This window comes from Salvelinus namaycush, chromosome 9, assembly GCF_016432855.1.
Source record: "Salvelinus namaycush isolate Seneca chromosome 9, SaNama_1.0, whole genome shotgun sequence".
Classification (NCBI taxonomy): Eukaryota; Metazoa; Chordata; class Actinopteri; order Salmoniformes; family Salmonidae; genus Salvelinus; species Salvelinus namaycush.
This window is the reverse complement of record NC_052315.1, coordinates 32,072,959-32,094,750: the sequence shown is the minus strand read 5'-3', so window position 1 is coordinate 32,094,750 and position 21,792 is coordinate 32,072,959. Positions and strand designations below refer to the sequence as shown.

At 39.9% G+C, this 21,792-nt stretch overlaps 1 protein-coding gene across 3 annotated transcripts; it reads right to left on the bottom strand.

The window, feature by feature from the left end:
- Positions 1-10,764: 10,764 nt before the first annotated feature.
- Positions 10,765-18,686, bottom strand: LOC120053967 (CD9 antigen-like). Of its 3 annotated transcripts, XM_039001306.1 has the most exons (9): positions 17,989-18,686; positions 15,497-15,599; positions 14,862-14,959; positions 13,847-13,921; positions 13,625-13,726; positions 13,419-13,505; positions 12,424-12,507; positions 12,183-12,282; positions 10,765-12,102 (listed from the first exon to the last, which is right to left on the bottom strand). In XM_039001306.1, the coding sequence occupies exons 1-8, from the start codon at positions 18,055-18,057 to the stop codon at positions 12,217-12,219; spliced, it is 684 nt and encodes a 227-aa protein (XP_038857234.1). In that variant the 5' UTR covers positions 18,058-18,686; the 3' UTR covers positions 10,765-12,102; positions 12,183-12,216. The 3 variants fall into 3 exon arrangements, with proteins under 3 accessions (XP_038857234.1, XP_038857233.1, XP_038857235.1); XM_039001305.1 differs by having other exon boundaries at positions 10,765-12,282; positions 17,989-18,685; XM_039001307.1 differs by lacking the exon at positions 17,989-18,686 and adding an exon at positions 16,148-16,554 and having other exon boundaries at positions 10,765-12,282.
- Between the last annotated feature and the right edge of the window lie 3,106 nt (positions 18,687-21,792).

Genomic DNA, 21,792 nt, shown 5'->3' with positions numbered 1-21,792 from the left:
ACCTCTACCTTACCTGACACCCTAGACACAATTCAATTTGCTTACCACAGCAATAGATCCACAGACAGTACAATCACCATGACACTGCACACTGCCCTATCCCATCTGGACAAGAGGATTACCTATATAAGAATGCTGTTAATTTACTATAGATCAGCATTCAACACCATCATTAAGCTCGGGGCCCTGGGTCTGAACCCCGCCCTGTGCAACTGGGTCCTGGACTTCCTGACAGTTCGCCCCCAGGGGGTGAAGGTAGGAATGAACACCACTTCACTGCTCCTCAACACAGTGGCCCCACAAGGGTGCATTCTCAGCCCCCTTCAGTACTCTCTGTTCACCCATGAATGCATGGCCACGCATGCCTCCAACTCAATCATCAAGTTTGCAGACGATACAACAGTAATAGGCCTGATTTCCAACAATGATGAGACAGCCTACAGGGAGGAGGTGAGGGCCCTGGGAGAGTGGTGCCAGAAATTATCTCCCACTCAACGTCAACAAAACAAAGGAGCTGATCTTGGACTTCAAGAAACAGCACGTCCCTATCCACATCGATTGGACCTCAGTGGAGAAAGTGTAAAGCTTCAAGTTCTTCAGCGTACACATCACTGACGATTTGAAATGGTCCACCCACACAGACAGTGTGGTGAAGTAGGTACAACAGTGCTTCTTCAACCTCAGGAGGCTGAAGAAATTTGGCTTGGCCCCTAAAACCCTCACAAACTTTTACAGATGCAGATCCTGTAAAAGATCCTGTCAGGGCTCTCCAGAGGGTGGTGCCCAACGCATCACCGGGGGCAAACTACCTGCCCTCCAGGATACCTACAGCACCCGATGTCACAGGAAGGCCAAAAAATATCATCAAGGACATCAACCACCTGAGCCACCGCCTGTTCACCCCACTATCATCCAGAAGGTGAGGGCAGTACAGGTGCATCAAAGCTGTGACCGAGAGACTGAAAAACAGCTTTTATCTCAAGGCCATCAGACTGTTAAATAGCCATCACTAGCCGGCATCCACCCGGTTATCTAACCCTGCACCTTAGAGTCTGCTGCCCTGTATACATAGACTTGGAATCACTGGCCACTTTAATAATGTTTAAATTATTTTACATACTGCTTTACTCACCTCATATGTATATACTGTATTATATTCTACTGTATTTTAGTCAATGCCATTCCGACATTGCTCAATCTAATATTAATATATTTCTTAATTCCATTATTTTACTTTTAGATTTGTGTGTATTGTTGTGAATTGTTAGATACTACTGCACTGTAGGAGATAGAAACACAAGCATTTCGCTACACGCGCAGTAACATCTGCAAAATAATTGTATGTGACCATTAACATTTGATTTGATTTCTTATTTGATTTGAAAATCTGCTGAAATACTTTTTGTACATGTTTACACAAATTGAGAATGAGCTTGTGTTGCAATATGGTTCCATAGACTCAACACTTTCAGAGTTGACTAAACTTGCTGTGGAGATCTTTTTGTACACTAGAGAATTTGCTGTAAGTACAATGTATTACCACCCTAGGGTTAGGACACGCACGCTTTACAGTTTTTTTCAATTGTTTAAGCACAATTTTGAAAACAGGGCCCGGTTTGTCAAAACACTACACACAATTAGCACAACCCTACAAAGTAGCACAACACTTCAGATCATTTGCAAAATGGAACACTTTTGTCAAAACTATACACGACTTCATAAAAATAATATTTTGTTAACATACGAAACACACACATTTCATATGACTTCAATCTTTTTGAACCAGTTACACACTGCTGTTGCTAACCTAAAACACTTTTAGCAAGTCTAATTGTCAGTGATTAGAGTACTGTAAATGAAGTACACAGAGAAAGTGCAACTATACAAACACTACACAAGACCAATGCTGCAGACTGAGGAAAATATAATTTACCCATATACTCAAATCACTCAACATGTCAACATGGAGAATCACAACAAAACATGTCCCAGTTTTCATGCTACTACAGTAGTGTGCATAACACTGTTAGCTCAGCAAACAGACAAACATAAAATACTGTATCCAGTACAGGTTACAATTACAGTAAATAACAACAACAACAAACATAAAAAATAATCTGGAAAAAAACTGACAATATTGTACAGAAAATACTACAGTAAACATACTATACATTATCTCTTCGCCTAGCTGGATCTGGCCAGAGAATTTCATCAACATCACAAGCAATATCGTCATTAGCAAGACAACGCGGGAAGAACCGTCTTGAATGTCGAATCCATACTTGCACAGCTGCGGCGTCGACTTGGTCACAGGCGTCCTCCATGGCCTGAATGAGGGGTACCTGAGCCTGGGGCTGGAGATCGTAAACCTTCCACCGCCATGCAGAGAAAAACTATTCGATAGGATTTAGAAACTGAGAATATGGTGGAAGGTATAGTACTGTCAACTGTGGATGGTGTTGAAACCAGTTCTGGACCAAAGCAGAGCGGTGGAATGACACATTGTCCCAGATGACCGTGTATTGCATCTGGTGCATTTCATTACCTGCTGTGACGATGTGGTGCAATCGGTCCAAAAATGCGAGAATGTGAGGTGTGTTGTAAGGGCCCATTTTGGCATGACGGAGGACAACCCCATGCTGTGAAATGGCAGCGCAAAGGGTGATGTTACCCCCACGTTGCCCTGGGACATTGATTATAGCCCTGTGGCCAATGATATTTCTGCCTCTCCTTCTTGCTTTTGTGAGGTTGAACCCTGCCTCATCAATATATATGAATTCATGCATGATTTCCTCAGCATCCATCTGCAAAACTCCCTGAAATACAGTGAAAGACAAGATTGTGTAGTTCAGGATAGGTCTAGTATACAGTCAATGTAAAAAAGTCATGTGTGCAGTATGCAACATCACAGTGCTAAAGTGAACAATACAAACCTCCACATACTCATGCCGCAGCCGTTTGACCCTCTGAATTCCGCTCAAAAGGCACTCGATAAAGTTGTTTCATTTGAACCTGATGTCTTTTCAGGATGCGTGCCAGTGTTGACTGAGAGACCTGATGGACATTATTGAAAATGGCATGGTCACCGATAATGTTGGCTTGTAGTTCTCTGAGCCTGATAGCATTATAGGCCAAAACCATGTTTATTATCTCTCTCTCTTGTTCTTGCGTGAATATGGGCCCCCTTCCTCCTTGTCGTTCCCGACCCTCAATCCTATGTAGAGAATAATACATGTAACTTACTGTACAATGTCACAGGAAGGGGTATCACAAGTGCTGATATGGTGCATACAATAAGCGGCTGATTACTGTAACTGTAGACAGATCTTCTTTTACCTGTTTTCCTGTCGAAAAGTCCTTATGACAGATGCCACTGTATATCTGCTAAGATTTGGCTAAACTCTCAGTCCAGCCTCCCTCAGCGTCAATCCGTGGTTCACAACATGGTCCACTAGTGTTGCACGAATGTCATTTGATAAGTTTGGTCCTCTTTTTCTTTGTGCACGTTCTCCTCCTGCTTCAGGTCTTCCTCGACCTCTGGCTCGGCCTCTGCCTCTTCCTCTACTTCCTTCTCCTCCTCTGTGTACTCCTCCTCTCACCCTCACTCTTCTTCTGACTCCTTCCATTTTGGTTGAAGGTAGGTGAACCTACCTGCTGCATTTTTATAGTGTTTAAACCTGATTGGTGTGTCTACAATTTAGCAATCATGTGTTTGTGCACCTGATGGCTGTGTTTAACAGATTGGCTCATATGTGTGGTAATTTGACAGTCAGTGCTTTGGAATTGCAAGGAAGTGTATACTTCTGTGTCTGGTGTATACAAGTGTGTTTAGTGTTTTGCAAATCACTGTGTGTAATGTTTTGCAAATAGTGTGAAGCTGACAATGTGCTTACAGTTGTGCAAATCTAGCCTTGTGTTTTGCTCCTTGAGTGTAAGGTTTTGCTAATTGTGGGAAAAGTTACATTTTAGTGTGTAAGCAATCGTAAAAAACTGTAATCGGGGTGAGGAGGCCTACGCCCAGCAGTCTACACTCCAATGGTTCACACTTACCACTTCCAGCCCTGACAACCATTACAGTACCAAGGCTGAGGTTCAGCCAACCACATGGACCTGAACTAAACACTCAGAGTTAAACTCTAACTACATAAACACACGCTGTCATTGCAAGGTGTATGTGTGAGGTGCAGGTTGTGACACTGCTTTATAGCTTTCCAAAAGAGGACTTAGATTTGCAAGGTGTGTGTGTGTGTGTGTGTGTGTGTGTGTGTGTGTGTGTGTGTGTGTGTGTGTGTGTGTGTGTGTGTGTGTGTGTGTGTGCGCGCGCGCGCGTGCGCGCATGTGCGTGTAACTCATTAAGCATGAAACAGCACCGACAATCCGACTGCCGATAGATTGCCAAAATGTATATAGTTAAGGAATCTATAAACGAAATCCCATCTTCTCAAAATCCTTCTCAAAATCTGCAATAAACACCAATCCTGCCTTTTCTTACTTTTCATGATGTCCAATAGTTTCCAGAAAATAACAGACATTGTCACCAATGTAGCAACCCTCAATAAAACCAGATTGCTCACTTTGAGTCATTTTGCTTATTACTTTCTTCATTCTAAGTACTAAACATTTTGATAGAATATGGGTGTCACAATAAAGGGAGGGTTCTCTAGTTTTTGAGGTTTACAGGGCTTTTATATTGGCCATTTGCTCCATGCTTCAATAATAATGTAATCAGTTCCTCTTTTTGGGTTGTTGATAGTTCCCCCTGTTCAAAGGAAAAATTAAAGCAGATGAGCAAAGGTTCTATGATTTTTGTAAAAAAATACCCTGTACAGGTCAAAGCCAAGAGATTTACCAATTAGAAAATAAATTCCATTAGTAGTTCATCCTCAGCGATCAACCCCTGGATGCTTTTTTGTATTTCTGTTACCTAGCTAAGAAGATGTTACAGCGTAGCCTAGTGGTTAGAGCGTTGGACTAGTAACCGTAAGGGTGCAAGTTCAAATCCCCGAGCTGACAAGGTACAAATCTGTTAACCCACTGTTCCTTGGCTGTCATTGAAAATAAGAATTTGTTCTTAACTGACTTGCCTAGTTAAATAAAGGTAAAATAAAATAATGGGGTTAGCTGCTCCACAAAATAAAAAGTAATACTGAAATATTGTACTTGCTCCTGCAATATCTGGTGGAGTGATAATAAATTAAGCCCTTCAGAGGAAAGCAGTTTTGTGACATTTTTATTATGTTGATTCCTTTGGTTCAACCTAGGAAAGAAACACTTTTCCACTTTTTCCATCCCTTGATTTATAAATAATATACCATCTGCATAAAGACTCTCAAACTCATGTTGTCTACTCTTGATCAGAAGAAGCATTTCAATCAGAGAGTCCACTCAATTTGTTTATGCTTGTCATGAAGCTCTTCAGTTAATTAATTTTCCCTCCTAAGATATAGCTTTTCCCCCCATGATGACCACTTGATTGAATGGCATCTGAATACACATTTGAAAGTGTCCCAGACAACCTGAGGATCAGCTAATCCCACATTATTTTGGCAAAATCATTAACAAATTCTTCATATTTTAGCAGTGATTGATTGAGTTTCCAATAACCAGGTCCTCTAGGATATTCTACTGTAGTCAGAGACTAATAAATAAGTCCATGGTCTGACCATGAACGGTCATCAATAGTAGACTGTGATATCTTTGAGACCAGAGTGAAGGAGATAAGGAAGTAGGCGATGCCACTAGCTTGCCTATTTCTATGCCACGTCTATCTAGTCAGATCAGGGGTTCTTAATCTCCAAACATCTAGCAGGTCTAAAGTGGACATTCATTCAGAGATTGCAGAAAGTGCTTTTGGATGATAATTATACAAATGAATCCCCAATCCATATGGATTTCTATTCTGCACACTATTAAAATCACCAACAATTATGAATTGATCATTGTTTGTTACATTATTCATTACAGAAATAAAATCTCGAAGCCACGTGAACACCTCTTCTTTTTGCATAATTTGCAAGACCATTACAATTATAATTGGCATTACCTAGGTCTTTTTTTTTTACCATAGACGGTGCTTTTGGGGCATCTTAGTTGAGAAAGCACTGTTTTTTTCTATAGCTGGGATGTAACTTCATAGAAGGGGTAGCCGTAAATAGTCTCATAGAAAGCTTGACAAGATATTTGGATGTCTGGTTGTCAGTAACATACAGTGTCCTCCATTAATATTGGGACAATTAAGCATTTTTTGGCATAAATAATGATGAGTGAGAAAGTTACAGATGCACATATATCATACCCCCAAGACATGCTAAGCTCTCACCATTACAATAACATGGGAGGTTAGCATTTTTGGGGGGGTATGATATTTGTGCGCCTGTACTTTTCTCCGTCGTCATTAGTTACAATTAATTCAAGATTATCCGTAATCATGGTAGCATCCACATTCCTTTTCAAAGTGTTATTAATATAGACCTTGTCAACAACAATATAGGGACAAAGCCAGTTCATCTATTTTCCTTAAGCATTTGGGTTCTTTATTATTTATTTGGGAAACTGGTCATTAAGCCCAAAGTTTGTCCATTTTAATTCTCGACCCTTGGATTTAACCGGCACTTTTTCTTTGTAATGACCGAATTTGGCCACGATGAAGCGAGGAGCACCAGGTCTTTTGACTCCCAAGCCTCCCATTCCGTGGACTCGGTCCCCAAAAATGTTTATGCCTCATCTGCTGGGATATGTAGTTTTGGTCATATAAAGTCTAACAATTTCCTTTGCATTTTCATCATTCTCAGAAAGACCTGTGAAAACCAGGTTCTCTCTCATCGAACGAGACTCTAGGTCTAATAATGTCTCTTTGAGCATTTTATTGTCACTTGATGATGAATTAATGGTAGTTGTGAATGTTTTGACATTACCTTTGAGCTGTTGGTTGTCTTTGATCAAGTATTCTATTTGGACCTGGCTGAATTCCAGACTGGCTTTTAGGTCAAAGACCTTTACGCACAACTTCTAGCATCAATCACTTCTTGTTGATGGACTGTAGTACATAAGTTTCAACTGGACGTAATTCCAAGTCTGTAGATGAGTTTCTGCATCTCGAGAAGCTTGTTCTATTGACATGGTACTGTCCGTGGAGATATCAGTGCCGGTGATGCTGTCCATTCCCCCAATGACCCTGAAGAATGCATTGTCAATGAAAAGCTTGAGTTCGTCTAATTCAGTCTTGTCCAGGATGAGAAGCTAAGGTTTCACTTAAAATAAATATCAATACATGTACCTTTGCATTTTAACTGTGATCGTAGGCTACATCATAGTAAGTAAGCTATTGTGCATTTTCCTTTGCAAGGTGTGGAAAAACAATATTGGGTAATTCTACAAAAATTGTGGCTTTCACCAGGAAAAACACTTAAAAGTGTGAGATAATGACACAACATTTTTGGGGTGGGTTTAATTTAAGTGTTTTATTATTAATTAAACATATGTAAGACAGTTATATTGCAAACAATTTTTTTATATATTGTAGAGCTCGTTCAGTACCATGAAATTGGCTTGTCCCTCGGGTCAGGAGTTATGGTTTAGTGACATATTTTGAGTTTACAAATATATTTTTCTCCCTCTTTAAATGTCATAATACAAAGGAAAGTATTGTATTTATTTAGTGGACTATTTAAAAAACTAAAATATCAAATAAATATTACTAATAATTTACAAGTAATAGCTGTCCCTCAATTTCATGTCACTGGTGTTAAAATGTATAAAAACCACCAATTTGAAAAAATGCAACATCCTTGCCAAATTTTTCCTGGGTCAAAGGTTCATTGGAGACGGGACTGTTTTGAAAAGCACATGGTGAGTGTGCACTCTCCCTTCATATGTTAACAATTTGATGATTAACTTGGTAATTTCATGCGAGTACTTAAGATGTGTCACTGGTGTTACACAGTAAGGGGAAAGGAAATTGGATTACATTGATTGATAAAATTGCATGATTACGTTATTTATTTACAATTTAAGAAGTGTGGTTTGAGCTACAGTGGCCGCCATCTTAGATATGCCATCATGTCTACAGATTTGTCACTGGTGTTATCATCACTGTTACTGTACTTGCTGGTAACACCAGTGACATGACGATAACGCCAGTGACAATCAATAACACCAAACTTTTTTCTCAACGTAATGTTTTATAAAACCCTCAACAATTATATAAAAAAAGACTTATTAGCATTTTATTACTGTTTCAATATTGTAATCACATCATATGGCTTTCCTTTTGATAGATATGGCGAAATTAGGTGCTGCTGAAAAGCAAAGACTCTACAGACAGCGCAGGGATGCTGACCCACACCGCAGAGCAGCCTACCTTAAAGAAAAACACCAGACTTACTTAAAAGATTTAGAGAGTCAAAAAATAAAGAGAGTGAAGGATCTCACAGAAAGGGAAAAAGACAAGACAGGAGCGAAGAAAATGGTGGGTCAGACAGGCAAAACACAGAGAGAGATTGAAAGCAGGAACGACATTGTTGACCACCCCCATCCACTCCGAATGGAGTGGGGGGTTCAGTAAAGAGGTCAGCCGACCTCTTGGTCCGCCACGGGAGAGACATAACGGATGCAATGTCTTTCTACCAGGAGTTGAGGGACTCTGGCAGTCAAATACAGTTGCATTATGTCAGCGAGGAAGAGGTGGAAAGAAAGGCACAGAAAATGTCTGAGGTATCTCTGGTTACCATAAAAGGAACCATGCGAATGCACCAGGTTGTAACTATCACACCTGGCATCCTAAAATATAGAGACATAAGTTGTCTCTGCCAAGCAGCGGAAGGCGTGTAAGAATGCCCATGTTATGGACTCCAAGAAGTCACCATCCCGACAATGCCGGCTAATGGCCATGATCTCTCACCTCCACATCAACCAGATGTCATCGACCTGGATACTTCAGCTTCACCTCGTCCAGATGTCGTTGAGTCTCACCACAGTGGACAGTGGTGTATCGTGAACTACGACGAACAACCCTGGCATTATACTGGAGGTTGAAGAACATCATGTCAAAGTAAAGTGCATGCACAGGAATGGTGTCAACAAGTTCTACTGGCCAAGCCCAATAAATTATATCAACTGGTATGGGGATGACCAGATTGTTTGTATGATGCCAGAGCCGCTGCCAGTGAGCAAAAGATCAGTTCAAATTTGCCACAGTATCTGGAAGTACTTGGAGGAGCACCCGACTATGTGAAAGTGGCAGATGTAAACTGGCTACTAGTGAAGAAGCCGTCAGTAGCTAGAAAGCAATAGAGATTGGCTCAGAGATGATAAGAGATGGACGTGACACAATAACATGGCAAAGAGAAACATATCTGAAGTAAAAGTGAAGAACAATACAGGAAAAAATCCATTAACATGTTTTACTGCATACAAAATGTTCGTATCAGTGTGGTTAGGAAAACAGTTTCAGTTTATGTTCAATATTAGTGCTTCTTATGTTCTAGTGGACATGTTTTATATGTTTGTATCACAATGTTGTGTTATGAAAGACACATTTTAGTCAATAGGCTTCATCTTTTGGTCTTAATTTTTGACCAATAACCCTTATTTTATTGTTCATATTAAATCAACCCATTTTATGAAATCTGAAATTATTTTTCATCAAAAATATTACTAATAAATTGATAATTAAAAAAAAAAAAAAAAAAACTTAATTTTGTCATTGGTTTCACATTGTGTCACTGGTGTTACTGTATGGCATATTGGTGTTCTGGCATCAGAGTTAACCAATTTAATTGAATATGGCTTTTGTATCTACCTAACTGTTACTACATTCATTAGTAAACATTTTAAGGATATGATCATTCAACAACAAAAAAACAATAGTATAAATGGAAAAATGTCAGACAATAGAACTTTACACATGCATGTTTAAAGTAAATTATTACTAATCCAAACAATTTCTTAGAATTATCATTAACCTTTTGTCTTTGATTATATACGCAAATTAAAGTCTGAAATTACATTATAGAAAGCCTAAATTGTCATCTAAAAGAGGTAACACCAGTGACAAGACGGCAGCACAAGCATTTTTTATGTAACGTCGTAAAAATATAAAATATGTTAAGATGTCATTTATGTTGATTTATAATGTTAACTATTATCTGACTATAAGTTTTGATTCAAAAAAGGAATAAAAATGTGTAAAAGTTGGCTGTTCAAAAAGACACCATTTTCATATAATGACACTAATAATAACAGGTCTACTGGTCCGGACCTTACAGGCATTCGGTTAATATTCCCAAAAATAAAATAAAGCTTACATTTGCCTTTTATAGATTAAACCCTCACATTTGCTCACCTCTGCACCTGCCACCTGCTTCCGGTCCACCTCCTTGTCGCTAGCATTGACTGGACCATAAAACAAACCACATGGATATGCATTAACAAATAACGCTACTGCCACCTTCTGGTTTGGAGAATTATAACAAGGCAGAGTGGTTGACGACTTCAAGGTCTTTGCTGTGTGAACACAAGAGATTGACTGCCGACACTATTCTGCCGACAATGTCGGCAGGCAAACATTTGACAATCCTACCGGTGTCTGAGCTCTGAGAGAGAGAGAGAGAGACAGAGAATAAAGAAAACTGAAGGAGAGTTTGATGGGATCAGGTTGTTCTTTTCCACAGTGGCAGGAAGCTGTGAAGGCTGACAGACATGTTTTCCTCTCTTACTCATTACACAAACATACACACACACACACACATCAATGTGAAACCAGAATGAAGATCAGATGTTACAGTTTATTTGGCTAATTTGTTTTGTGCAACAACCAACCTGTCCAGTGTAAGATGGCAAGGGTGTTATAAAAGTTTATTATTTAGAAGAGACCTAGATATGCTGTAAAACTGACTACAACTCACCTAGATATTCAGTCACAAATAGAAAACTGCTTTACAAAAACAGTCAGACTTCAAGGCATTTTCAAATTGGGTCGAGAGAGAGACGGAGAGGATGAGTTGTAGTCAACCAGGAAAGACTGACATGCATGTTGTTGATGTTATCATCATGATGGTTTAGGAGGGTCGACCTGTGCACTGGGCAGATTCACTGTGTTCGAGAGGATCAGCCTGAGAAAAGCACTGCGCAGATTATCTATTCTAGATCACTTCATAACATTAGATCTTTTTCAGAGCTGATCTGACTGGTCAAAAAACAAATGAGTGATAAAATGATCAGAATTGTGCAAAAGCAGCCAAGTTGATTTGTGCAGCGCTGTGATTACATGCTGACCAAACCGGCTCAACATTGATTTTGTCTATCCCTACCAGACGCGTTAAAATACCAAAACCAACTGTCGACCAACTATAGTAATTATGGGACATGTCGAAACACACATGAAACATTCATAGACATTTAGCTAGATTGCTGTTTCTAGCTAATTTGTCCTGGGAGATTAACACTAGGTTGTTATTTTACCTGAAATGCATATGTTATTTTTATTAGCTGGATCTTTGTAGAATTTTTACCCATTTTGAATCATACAAAGTCGTGTGTTCTCTACTTCCACAATTAATCCACTCATATGAAGGAAAACCTAGTTCGTTTTTAGTTCGTTTTCTTTGATTAATCTCTCCTCATTCATAGTCCTTCTTCTGTGGATTTTATATGGCGGTTGGCAACTAACTTCAATGTGCATTACTGCCACCAACTGGACTGGAGTGTGGACCTCATCTTTCAATCCCCACGTGGGTTAGTATGCTCGTAAAAACTAATGAATAGATGGGAGAGGCGGATCTTGCAGTACGTCAAGCATCTAAAATAGAACCAAGTTCTATTTTAGTGCCTGGCTACACAGACGCCAGTTGATACGTGCAAGCAGTTTGGATGAAATTACTGAACAACATGCATGTTTATATTTATTTTGCAATGCTTGCGCACTTAATGCCAGGTGAACCAGGTGTAGCAGATCCTTGTTACAGAGGTTGGCGGATCTAACTAAATGGCAGTTGGTTGTCCAGTGGACCTGAACAGCTGCTAGCACTCAGGCCGACCGTTCTCAACACACAGCCTCTCTATTGGTTGACAAAATTCATGTGACTAGGAATGACATCATGCAACATTAACGGCCGACCGTTCTCAACACACAGCCTCTCTATTGGTTGACAAAATTCATGTGACTAGGAATGACATCATGCAACATTAACGGCCGCCATCATGGTAACGATGACATCCTCAGACAATCTCCCGTGACTTCCTGATGGCACAGCAGAGCAGCATGCTGAAGATCATCCCAAACATCTGTGGAATAGAATGGGAAATGCAGAGTAAATGAAGAGTTCTTTACTGTAGGGAAGTCTCTCTGTCAACCTGTCTGCCTATCTATCTGTAATGGAGCGTAGTGGGATAACATGGTCTTCCGTTGCACTGTGTGTGTCTCACCATGATAACTCCAGTAGCGATGCCCACTCCTCCTATGATGTGCAGCTTGGAGTCAAACAATTCATCTATAGCATCAGGACAGCTCTGCAACACACACACATATTAAAGAGCGACTGCCCCTAAAAAGCAACTTCTCATTTTGAAAATGTGGCAGTCAAAAAAATGTGGCATCGATGTGAGTGACAGAATTTACTACAAAATTTAAAAGTAATATTTTGGGTCATTCTTGTCCAAATCTGAAATGTGAAAGATGATAGGAAAAAAATGTCTGTCACAGAATGAAGGGTACTGTAATAGATTTCCTTGGGTTGAGTTTATTTTAATCCTGCCAACAGCTGGCCCAATGCCCATGGTCAATTTGATTTGACATTATCCCTATGGGGCTAGTTTGGGACCATCGGTCAAATACACAATGTACATAGGACAATGTCAATAGCTCCAAATGTCTATATTTTAAAAACCTCAAACCAACTATAAATGTAAAACATACATTTACAAATATTGAAAGCATTTATTGAGACAACTAAAATACTATCCAATTTACATTGTGTAATTTATTGACGGTCCCTAACTAGCCTCAGAGATAGGCTATCCAATGTCAAACCAACTTTATCACGGTCACACACCAACCGGCTGAAACTAATTGGCGAAAGAACTTGGCTAGCACTAGCTAGCCTAGGCGACTTCAAGATGCAAGAACTGTTTAGAATGCTTCAAGTTATCTAGAAGGGTGAGTGACTGTAACTGTGTACTGTTTTGGCAGAGTGAATGTACAAACACTTGCCACGTGTGATCACATACACAAGAGATGCCTGCATTAAACCACCCCCTCAAGACAACTCTCGTTTTGCTTCAGTCATAGCCGCTGTATTTATTAATGACCAAGCTCAAAAACGAGGCCAAATCAGGAGGGGCTGTAAAGATACAGGAGGGACTGTAGAGATACAGAAAAAGGAACACCTGAACACAAACACAATCACAGAGCAGGGGGGTACCTTGGTGATGAGGCTATCCAGCCCGTCTCTTGGGGGACAGGTGTCTTTGGCAGAGTCCACAACGGAACCTGTACCACAGCAGTCCAACTGTAACAAATAAGGTTGAATGGTAATTTAGGTGTCCATCTGTTTTTATCTGGAAATATGTATTGTCTCTGCTCCCAACCCCCCAAACATGGCTGCACACAAATTAAACACATGATTACCCCAGTCTGTATGAGACGGAGTGTCTCTCTCAGTGTGTCCTGTCGAGTGTTCTGGTAGTTCTGATATGTCTCCATGTAGAATTGAGTGATGTCATCAACCACCTGTAGGGGAAGGGTTGCAATGTGACACAAAGAAAGGAAAGACATTTAATGTAACACAGATAATAGCAGGGGAAGGGCTTTAATGTAACACAGAAAAGGGTATGTAATATGTTTTTGGACCTTGCTTTGGTTGGAAAAACACCAGATTCCAGCGGCGACCTCAATGGCAAATATGATGAGGAGGAAGAAGAAGAACTGCAAGAGACCAATATGCACATGAACCACTGTGTATTTAATTTGACAAGTGCCCTTTGACACAAAGCACTCCCCGGTCAGAAGGGACTTAGGACACACACACACGAGAGAGAGAAATCGAGAGAGACAGAGAGATACAGAGAGAGAGGGACCAACCTGGTCTCAGTGCAGTTCATATTATCCTGTATGTAAATCAGAGACACTCCATTTAGTATGATATGTTGCGTTTCGTATGTAATAATTTGTGGATGTCCATCACCCATTTCGAATGATATGTTACGAATTACAATTTGTATTATATGTTACGAAATTGTAAAATGTACAATATGTTACGAATTTGCTAAACTTATCAAATGTTACAAATTCTAGCTAGGTGGCTAAAGTTAGCTAGTGGCTATCATTAGCTAGGCTAGGGGTTAGAGGTTAGGGTAAGAGTTAGCTAAAATGATTAAGGATAGGGTTAGCTAACATGCTAAGTAGTTGCAAAGTATCTAAAAATGTGTAAGTAGTTGAAAAGTTGCTCATTAGCTAAAATGCTAAAGTTGTCCATGAGGAGATTCAAACTCGCAACCTTTGGGTTGCTAGACGTTTGCTTTATACTGCCACCCATCCACCCCAACCAAAAACCCTACTTTCGTTTTTGCCTTAAGTAACCATCTGTCTTATGTAACCATACCAACCGTAACATATCATGCTAATTTTAGTGTCCCGTTTTTAAATGTACTATTTTACGTCTAGTCTATGAGACCAGGCTAAACAGACAGACAGAGAGATAGGGAAACAGGGAGACAGATACTGAGTTCTGGCCTTGAATCTGTTCTGTAAACAGTTTTATACTGAAACAAAGAGTTACATAGTATCTGACTACCAGCCCCATAACAGACCAACTGAATACCAAAGGGAAAGAAAAAGAGGAGAGGAGGTATAGAGGTTAACTCACCAGCCCCAGCATACAGGGAGACTCCTGAATCGCACCACAGCATCCCAGGAACCCCACCACCATCATCAACAACCCTGCTATTATCAGGATATACACACCTACACACACACACACACGCAACCTCCAACATCATCAGAGACCCTGCAGTGATATTTGATTATGTACACTGAACAAAATATATAAACACAACATGTAAAGTGTTGGTCCCATGTTTCCTGAGCTGAAATAAAACAAATCCCAGACATTTTCCATATGCACAAAAAGCTTATTCTCTCTATGTTTTTGTACAAATTTGTTTACATCCCTGTTAGTGAGCATTTTTCCTTTGCCATGATAATCCATCCACCTGACAGGTGTGGCATATCAAGAGGAGGAGTATTTATGTCTGTAATAAAGCCCCTTTGTGGGTAAAAAAACAAATTCTGATTGGCTGGGCCTGGGTCCCCCATGGCTGCACCCCTGCCCAGTCATGTGAAATCCATAGATTCGGGCCTAATTAATTTATTTCAATTGACTGATTTCCTTATATGAACTGTAACTCAGTAAAATCTTTTAAAATGTTGCATGTTGCGTTTATATTTGTGTTCAGTATATGTGTGAGTGCAAGCATGCTTGCATGTGAGTGTTTGCATTACCTGTGAAGAAGACATAGGGAGATTCTGTTCCTTCAAACAGTCCTCTGGTCTTTGGGTCGAACCTCAACCACAACCCTATAGCCAGCACTCCTGTACCTGCAAGCTACCACATACAGACACAAAATATTAGATATCATACACACACACCTATCCCAGGGCATGGAAAGCCAGGTGAGAGAGCAGGTAGGGACATGTTGAGAAACAGGGTTATGTCAGGTTATACATGTGTGTGTGACTTGGGGGTAAGCTAACACACAGAGGAAAGAAGAAGAGGAGGTCATTGGCCTGATTCCTTCATACAGTATAAATTCTGCTACAGACTTACCACCAGAGCCGCCACCACAGACACAGACACACATTCCTCAAACCGCCTCCTCAGTCTAATTAATTATTCACTTTAGCAAAGAACCTTGATGTAGAATGGTGTTCTGCTCCACGGTGTGTGTGTGTGCGTGTTCTGCAGTGGGGACAACATGTCTGATCAGACCAAACCTAACGAGGCCAGATAAGCTCAGTGAGTCGGGGTAGATTACTCATGCCTTGTTCTCAGTTCGGGAAAAATGGCCTAGTTAAAGAGGAAGGGAACATTCAACACACACACACACACAAACACACTCACACACGCACACAAGCTAAGTAAAGTAGACCTACCCAGAAGAAGAAGTTGAAGATAAACATGATGTACTTCACACACCTGATCCTTCCAAACACTTCCATGTTGCTAACGTGATCTCTGTGTGTAACAGAGCAATAACTAACTCATTAACAATTCCATGTTGCTAACGTGATCTCTGTGTGTAACAGAGCAATAAGTAACTCATTAACAGTTCCATGTTGCTAACGTGATCTCTGTGTGTAACAGAGCAAGAACTAACTCATTAACACTTCCATGTTGCTAACGTGATCTCTGTGTGTAACAGAGCAAGAACTAACTCATTAACACTTCCATGTTGCTAACGTGATCTCTGTGTGTAACAGAGCAATAACTACTCATTAATACTTCTCTCCTATTTCCCTAGACAGTATCGCAGAGTGTGACAGGGATAAAGCAAGAGGAGAGATAAAGAGAGCATAGAGTGATACAAAGAGAAAGCAGTAGGGAGTAACTGTCATGCCCTGGAGTCACCTGATCAGAAAGGTAGAGGAGGTGGGCGGGGGGAGGGAGGATAGCGCAGACAGAGTTCTACTCTGTGAATGATTGAATTGGTTTACTCTGTGAATGATTGAGTTGGTCTATTCTGTAAGTGATTGAGTTAATTTGTTTAATCTAATCATGCTGCTCGCACTACACAACTACACTACTGCTAATACACCCTCACCAGCTGCAGAATCTAACACACACACCCACCCATAGATACTGTAGCTACCTACAATAATGGACACATGTTCTGAATCATGCAACAAGGGGAGCTCTGTTCTTTCATCTGCATTGGGGCTATACGCGTCACACGCCGTCGCACACCCCACCAAGACACAACACAAAATACAACACACAAACACACAATATCACACACACCCATATAAACGCTGAGTTATTGAAATGCTGTGCACACTGGGTCACTCGGCCACCAGGGATTATTTGGCCAGCGTGTGTTTGTGTGTGAGATTATTTCACCGTTCACCAACAAGAGGCCACTTCTTAGTCCAGTCATGGCCAGCTAAATCACTGTTCCACTTTCCCCAAGCAGATACTGACAACCCCCCTCAGACAGATACACACATGCACACACAAACACACACACTAACTGAAAACGGTAAATTATATGTCATTTTTTGTATTACCAACAGTAAAATACTCTGAAATGGTTTACATAATGTAAATGATGGTGCATTGTGGGAAAATTTTGTGGGCGAGGAAAGAATTGCCTTATTTCGAATGGTACTGTAATTACACCCCACATAATACAGTACCGTATCATATTTTTTGGACTGCCCAAAAACGTTTTCCCATGAGTTGGAGCATGCTATTGTTGTATCTGGCTTATTAACACTTGTTGTAAACACTTTACCTAGCAGCCAACCTGCTTGCACCAATCCCTTGTAATTACAGTAAAATACTGTACTCCTCCCCTCAATGAATTTCATTAATTCATCCATTCATTCCGATTATGGTAGCATTTACTTTTACAGTATAATAGTTTCAGTACTTGCTTTGAAACCGTATTTATAATTACAGTGGTTGTACTGTAATATGAAATACAGAATTATACTTGCCACGAACTGCCTGTAAGCTACTGTCAAATTATCGCTAACCCCTTTACAATGCACATATAACTTTAATTGAAGATGAAAGAAACCTGGAGAGGAACCAGACAGATTCACTGGGGAATCTTCTTCCTCTGGCTCTACACTGCCTCTACCCTACATGTGTGGAATAAACCCTTACAAAGAGGCTATGATTTATATTAATCAAAACCTGCTGTTGTCTGCCAGCCAAAACAACACACACACACACACACACAGTCCCTTTAATAGCATAAGTAGTGACTCACCCAGAAGATGAGGTTGAAAGCGAACATCAGGTATTTGACGCACATTTCTCCTCCTGATAGAGCGGCCATAGCGACTACAGTGTCACAGTTCTCCTCTACTCTCCCTATAGTTTAAACTGTTATTAATGACGAACCCACCAAACGACAATTGTAGGATTACTAGCCTACTAATAATAATTATGGAGTACACAAAGAGTAATCCCTTCTCCGGTCACTCTTTCTCTGCTGCTGCTCTGCCGTTTCTCGTGCACGTGTAGCGGTCGACCCCCAGAGCGAGACCAAACGGCTGTCGGTCTGTCGTGTCCTGTTCTTTCTCTGAATGTCTCTCACTCTATCGTTTCTTCATTTAACGTAACACCACAAACTGTATTTAAAAAGCCACATAATATGACAGACGTAAACTATATTATGAACAGATTAGGCTATTAACAGAAGAAGTTAAAAACTCTATGCTTGAATGTATGAACATTCTGTAGCCTATTTAATTTCCATCAGTATTGGGATTCCCCAGCCACCGTTGCATTACGTAATATATAGGCAATGAAATAACGTAATCTCTCTAGACAACGACAGAGCGCGTGATAGTAATGAAATAGATAATGTAGTTTGATAAATAAATAGACAGCATAGGCTAAATTAACAGACGGATGAATGGACAGCGAGCACTGATATTGGTGGGCTGGCTGCTTTAACATCGTCCCGAAAGAAAACCTCCATCACACATTATCACAAACAAACAAACATGTATGTGATAGCCTACTTCTATGGTTGTTGTTAAAGGGCCAGCGTCCCCTTCTGTCGCTGTCTCTTGTAGCCTGAGTCAGAGGGGGAAGGGAAGGACCACCATACTCAGTGAATTTCAGAAATATTACAAATAATGAAACGTCAACAATTTTTTTTTGTTGATAAAACCATACTAAATATATTCAAGTCCCCAAATTCCTGATTAAAACACACTGTTTTGCAATGAAGATCTACAGTATTCTCTACAGCATCCTCTAACACCAAGGTGTAGCCAGAAGAGAGCTATTTTCTGTCCTCCTCTGGCTACATTGGCTTCAATACAAAACCTAGGAGATTCATGCTCCTTACCCCCTTCCATAGACCTACATGGTAATTATGACGACTTCTGGAGGACATCCTCCAACCAATCAAAGCTTTTGCATTATGAACTAACATGTTGTCCATCCAATCAAAGGATCAGAGTATGAACCAAGTAGTACGCATGTGTGATTTAGAAGCTTGGTGAGTTGGTAACATTATTGGATAGATTGAGATTTGGATAGTGAATAGTGATAGTTGGCCATTTTTTAATATTTTTCCATTTCAGTTAGTTGCTTCAAACTACAGGAAATGGAATGTTAGATAATATATTGTTTTCTTGGTTACAGAACTACATTTATGTGTAGAGTTAGTGTAATTTATTTCAATTTGTATTGCTAACTTCAGTAGCAAGTAGATAGCTAATTACCAGAGTGCAGTTTTCTCTGCCAGAATGGCTAAAACTAACAACGATGTAGTGGATTATTTGTTGAAGAACCCCTTTCATTGCCCATATCAGAGTCACGCTTCTGGGAAAAAAGCTGCATAGATCATGTAATGGACAAAAGTCTGACTATTCAAACTGCGCAACACAACAAAAAGTAAATGCAAATGGATGTTCTCAAGCAGCATAACAATACTACCACATTTTTGGGCATGCAAGAGTTGGTTTAAGGGCACAATGAGAGGGAACATTTGGCTAACAAGGGCAACTAGTTACATAGAGCTTGCAGAGGTAATTGCACATTACGATGCTTTACTTGTTGAGCATATGGATGTTTCTACTGTCTTCTCTGGGATGTCAATTCTCTGGGATGTCAATTCAGAATGATTTTATAGCTTCCAGTGCATCATCCATTAAAAGTGATATTGAAGGAGAGGTTGACGCAATGCTTTTTTCGCACAGTGCATGCTCAAGTGCGCTTTCCACTTTACGGCAGTATTTATTTAGGAAAGGTGATGATACTGTAACCAGAGTTGGTAGGTTACTTTCTAAATGTAATCCGTTACAGTTTCTAGTTACCTGTCCAAAATTGTAATCAGTAACGTATCTTTTGGATTACCCAAACTCAGTAACATAATCTGATTACATTCAGATTACTTTTCCCTTTAAAGGCATTGGAAGAAGACAACAATTTATGTTGCCAATAGAACGACATCTATTGCAGGATAAATCAATGTTAAGTTTACATAGCCGGCCCTATATGGGTGTTACATTTTACTTTATGGGTTGGTTATGTAGGCTTCTTCTAACCCATCACTTTCTACTACATATAATAATACGACTAAATTATATCTTTACATTACAAACTAAAGTCTATCAGAATTCCAGTCATTCCAATAAATGTTATACCCCTTGATCTTCAAGAATAGGACTTAGATTAGCCAAATTGTTTTACCTGAGCAGGACCCTAAAACTAAGAACTTATTAGCCAGCCCTACTCTGTTGTTTATGATTTTGTTGTCATGGAGTACTGATTGGGCTCATTGATTCGAGTTCAAAAATAAATGCTGCGCTCATGGAATGGCATGCATTGAGCACTACTGAAAAGTACTATTTACATGTAATAAAATAATGCAAAATGCTGCATTTGCTATAGGGCTATTGTTTACCTTTTTGTTGGTGACACTTTGATATCTTAATAATATGCAGCTGTTTAAAGTGCAAATCCAAAGATGAAACAATAACGAAACGGCCGTCCGCCTCTGTTTTGTTAAAAAGCTTGAAAGATGGGCCTGGAGAAATGTAACCACTCTAAGATTAATAGACAAAGCTATGGACTGACCATCCATGATATAACAATTATTGTTTTAACCATGTTATGAGGCTATACAATGTTTGTTTACATTTACAATGTTTATAAACATTGGAGAAAAACAAGCTTATATTCTGGGTTCTCATGGAGTGTGACAGTTGAGCTAAGCTCATGAGGCATTTATAAGTTATATTCTTCAAGAATCAATGGATATATATATATATATATATATATATATAATTTATAAGTCAAAAATGTATGTAGCAACTACAGATTTCCCCTTTAAGTCTATCAAAAGTGGTTTTGCTGCACAGCTATTTTCAGGTCTCTCCAGAGATGTTCAATTGGGGAGAAGTCCGGGCTCTTGCTGGGCCACTCAAGGACATTCAGAGCCTTGTCTCGAAGCCACTCCTGCGTAATCTTCACTGTGTGCTTACGTGTTGTCCTTTTGGAAGGTGAACCTTCACCCCAGTCTGAGGTCCTGAGCGCCCTGGAGCAGGTTTTCATCAAGGATCTCTCTGTGCTTTGCTCCGTTCATCTTTGCCTCGATCCTGACTAGTTTCCCAGTCCCTGTCACTGAAAAACATTGCCACAGCATGATGCTGCCACAATCATGCTTCACCATAGGGATGGTGCCAGGTTTCCTCAAGACGTGACACTTGGCATTCAGGCCAAAGAGTTCAACCTTGGTGTCATCACACCAGGTGTGCCAAGCTTGTAGCGTCATACCCAAGAAGACTCCATGCTGTAATCACTGCCAAAAATGCTTCAACAAAGTACTGAGAAAGGGTCTGAATACTTATGTAAATGTGATATTTCAGTTTTATATTTTTAATAAATGTGCAAAAATGTATAAAAACCTGGTTTTGCTTTGTCATTATGTAGTATTGTGTGTAGATTGATGAGGGGAATTAAAAATATATATATTTAGAATAAGGTTGCAACATAACAAAATGTGGAAAAAGTCAAGGGGCCTGGATACTTTCAGAAAGCACAAATAACCTGA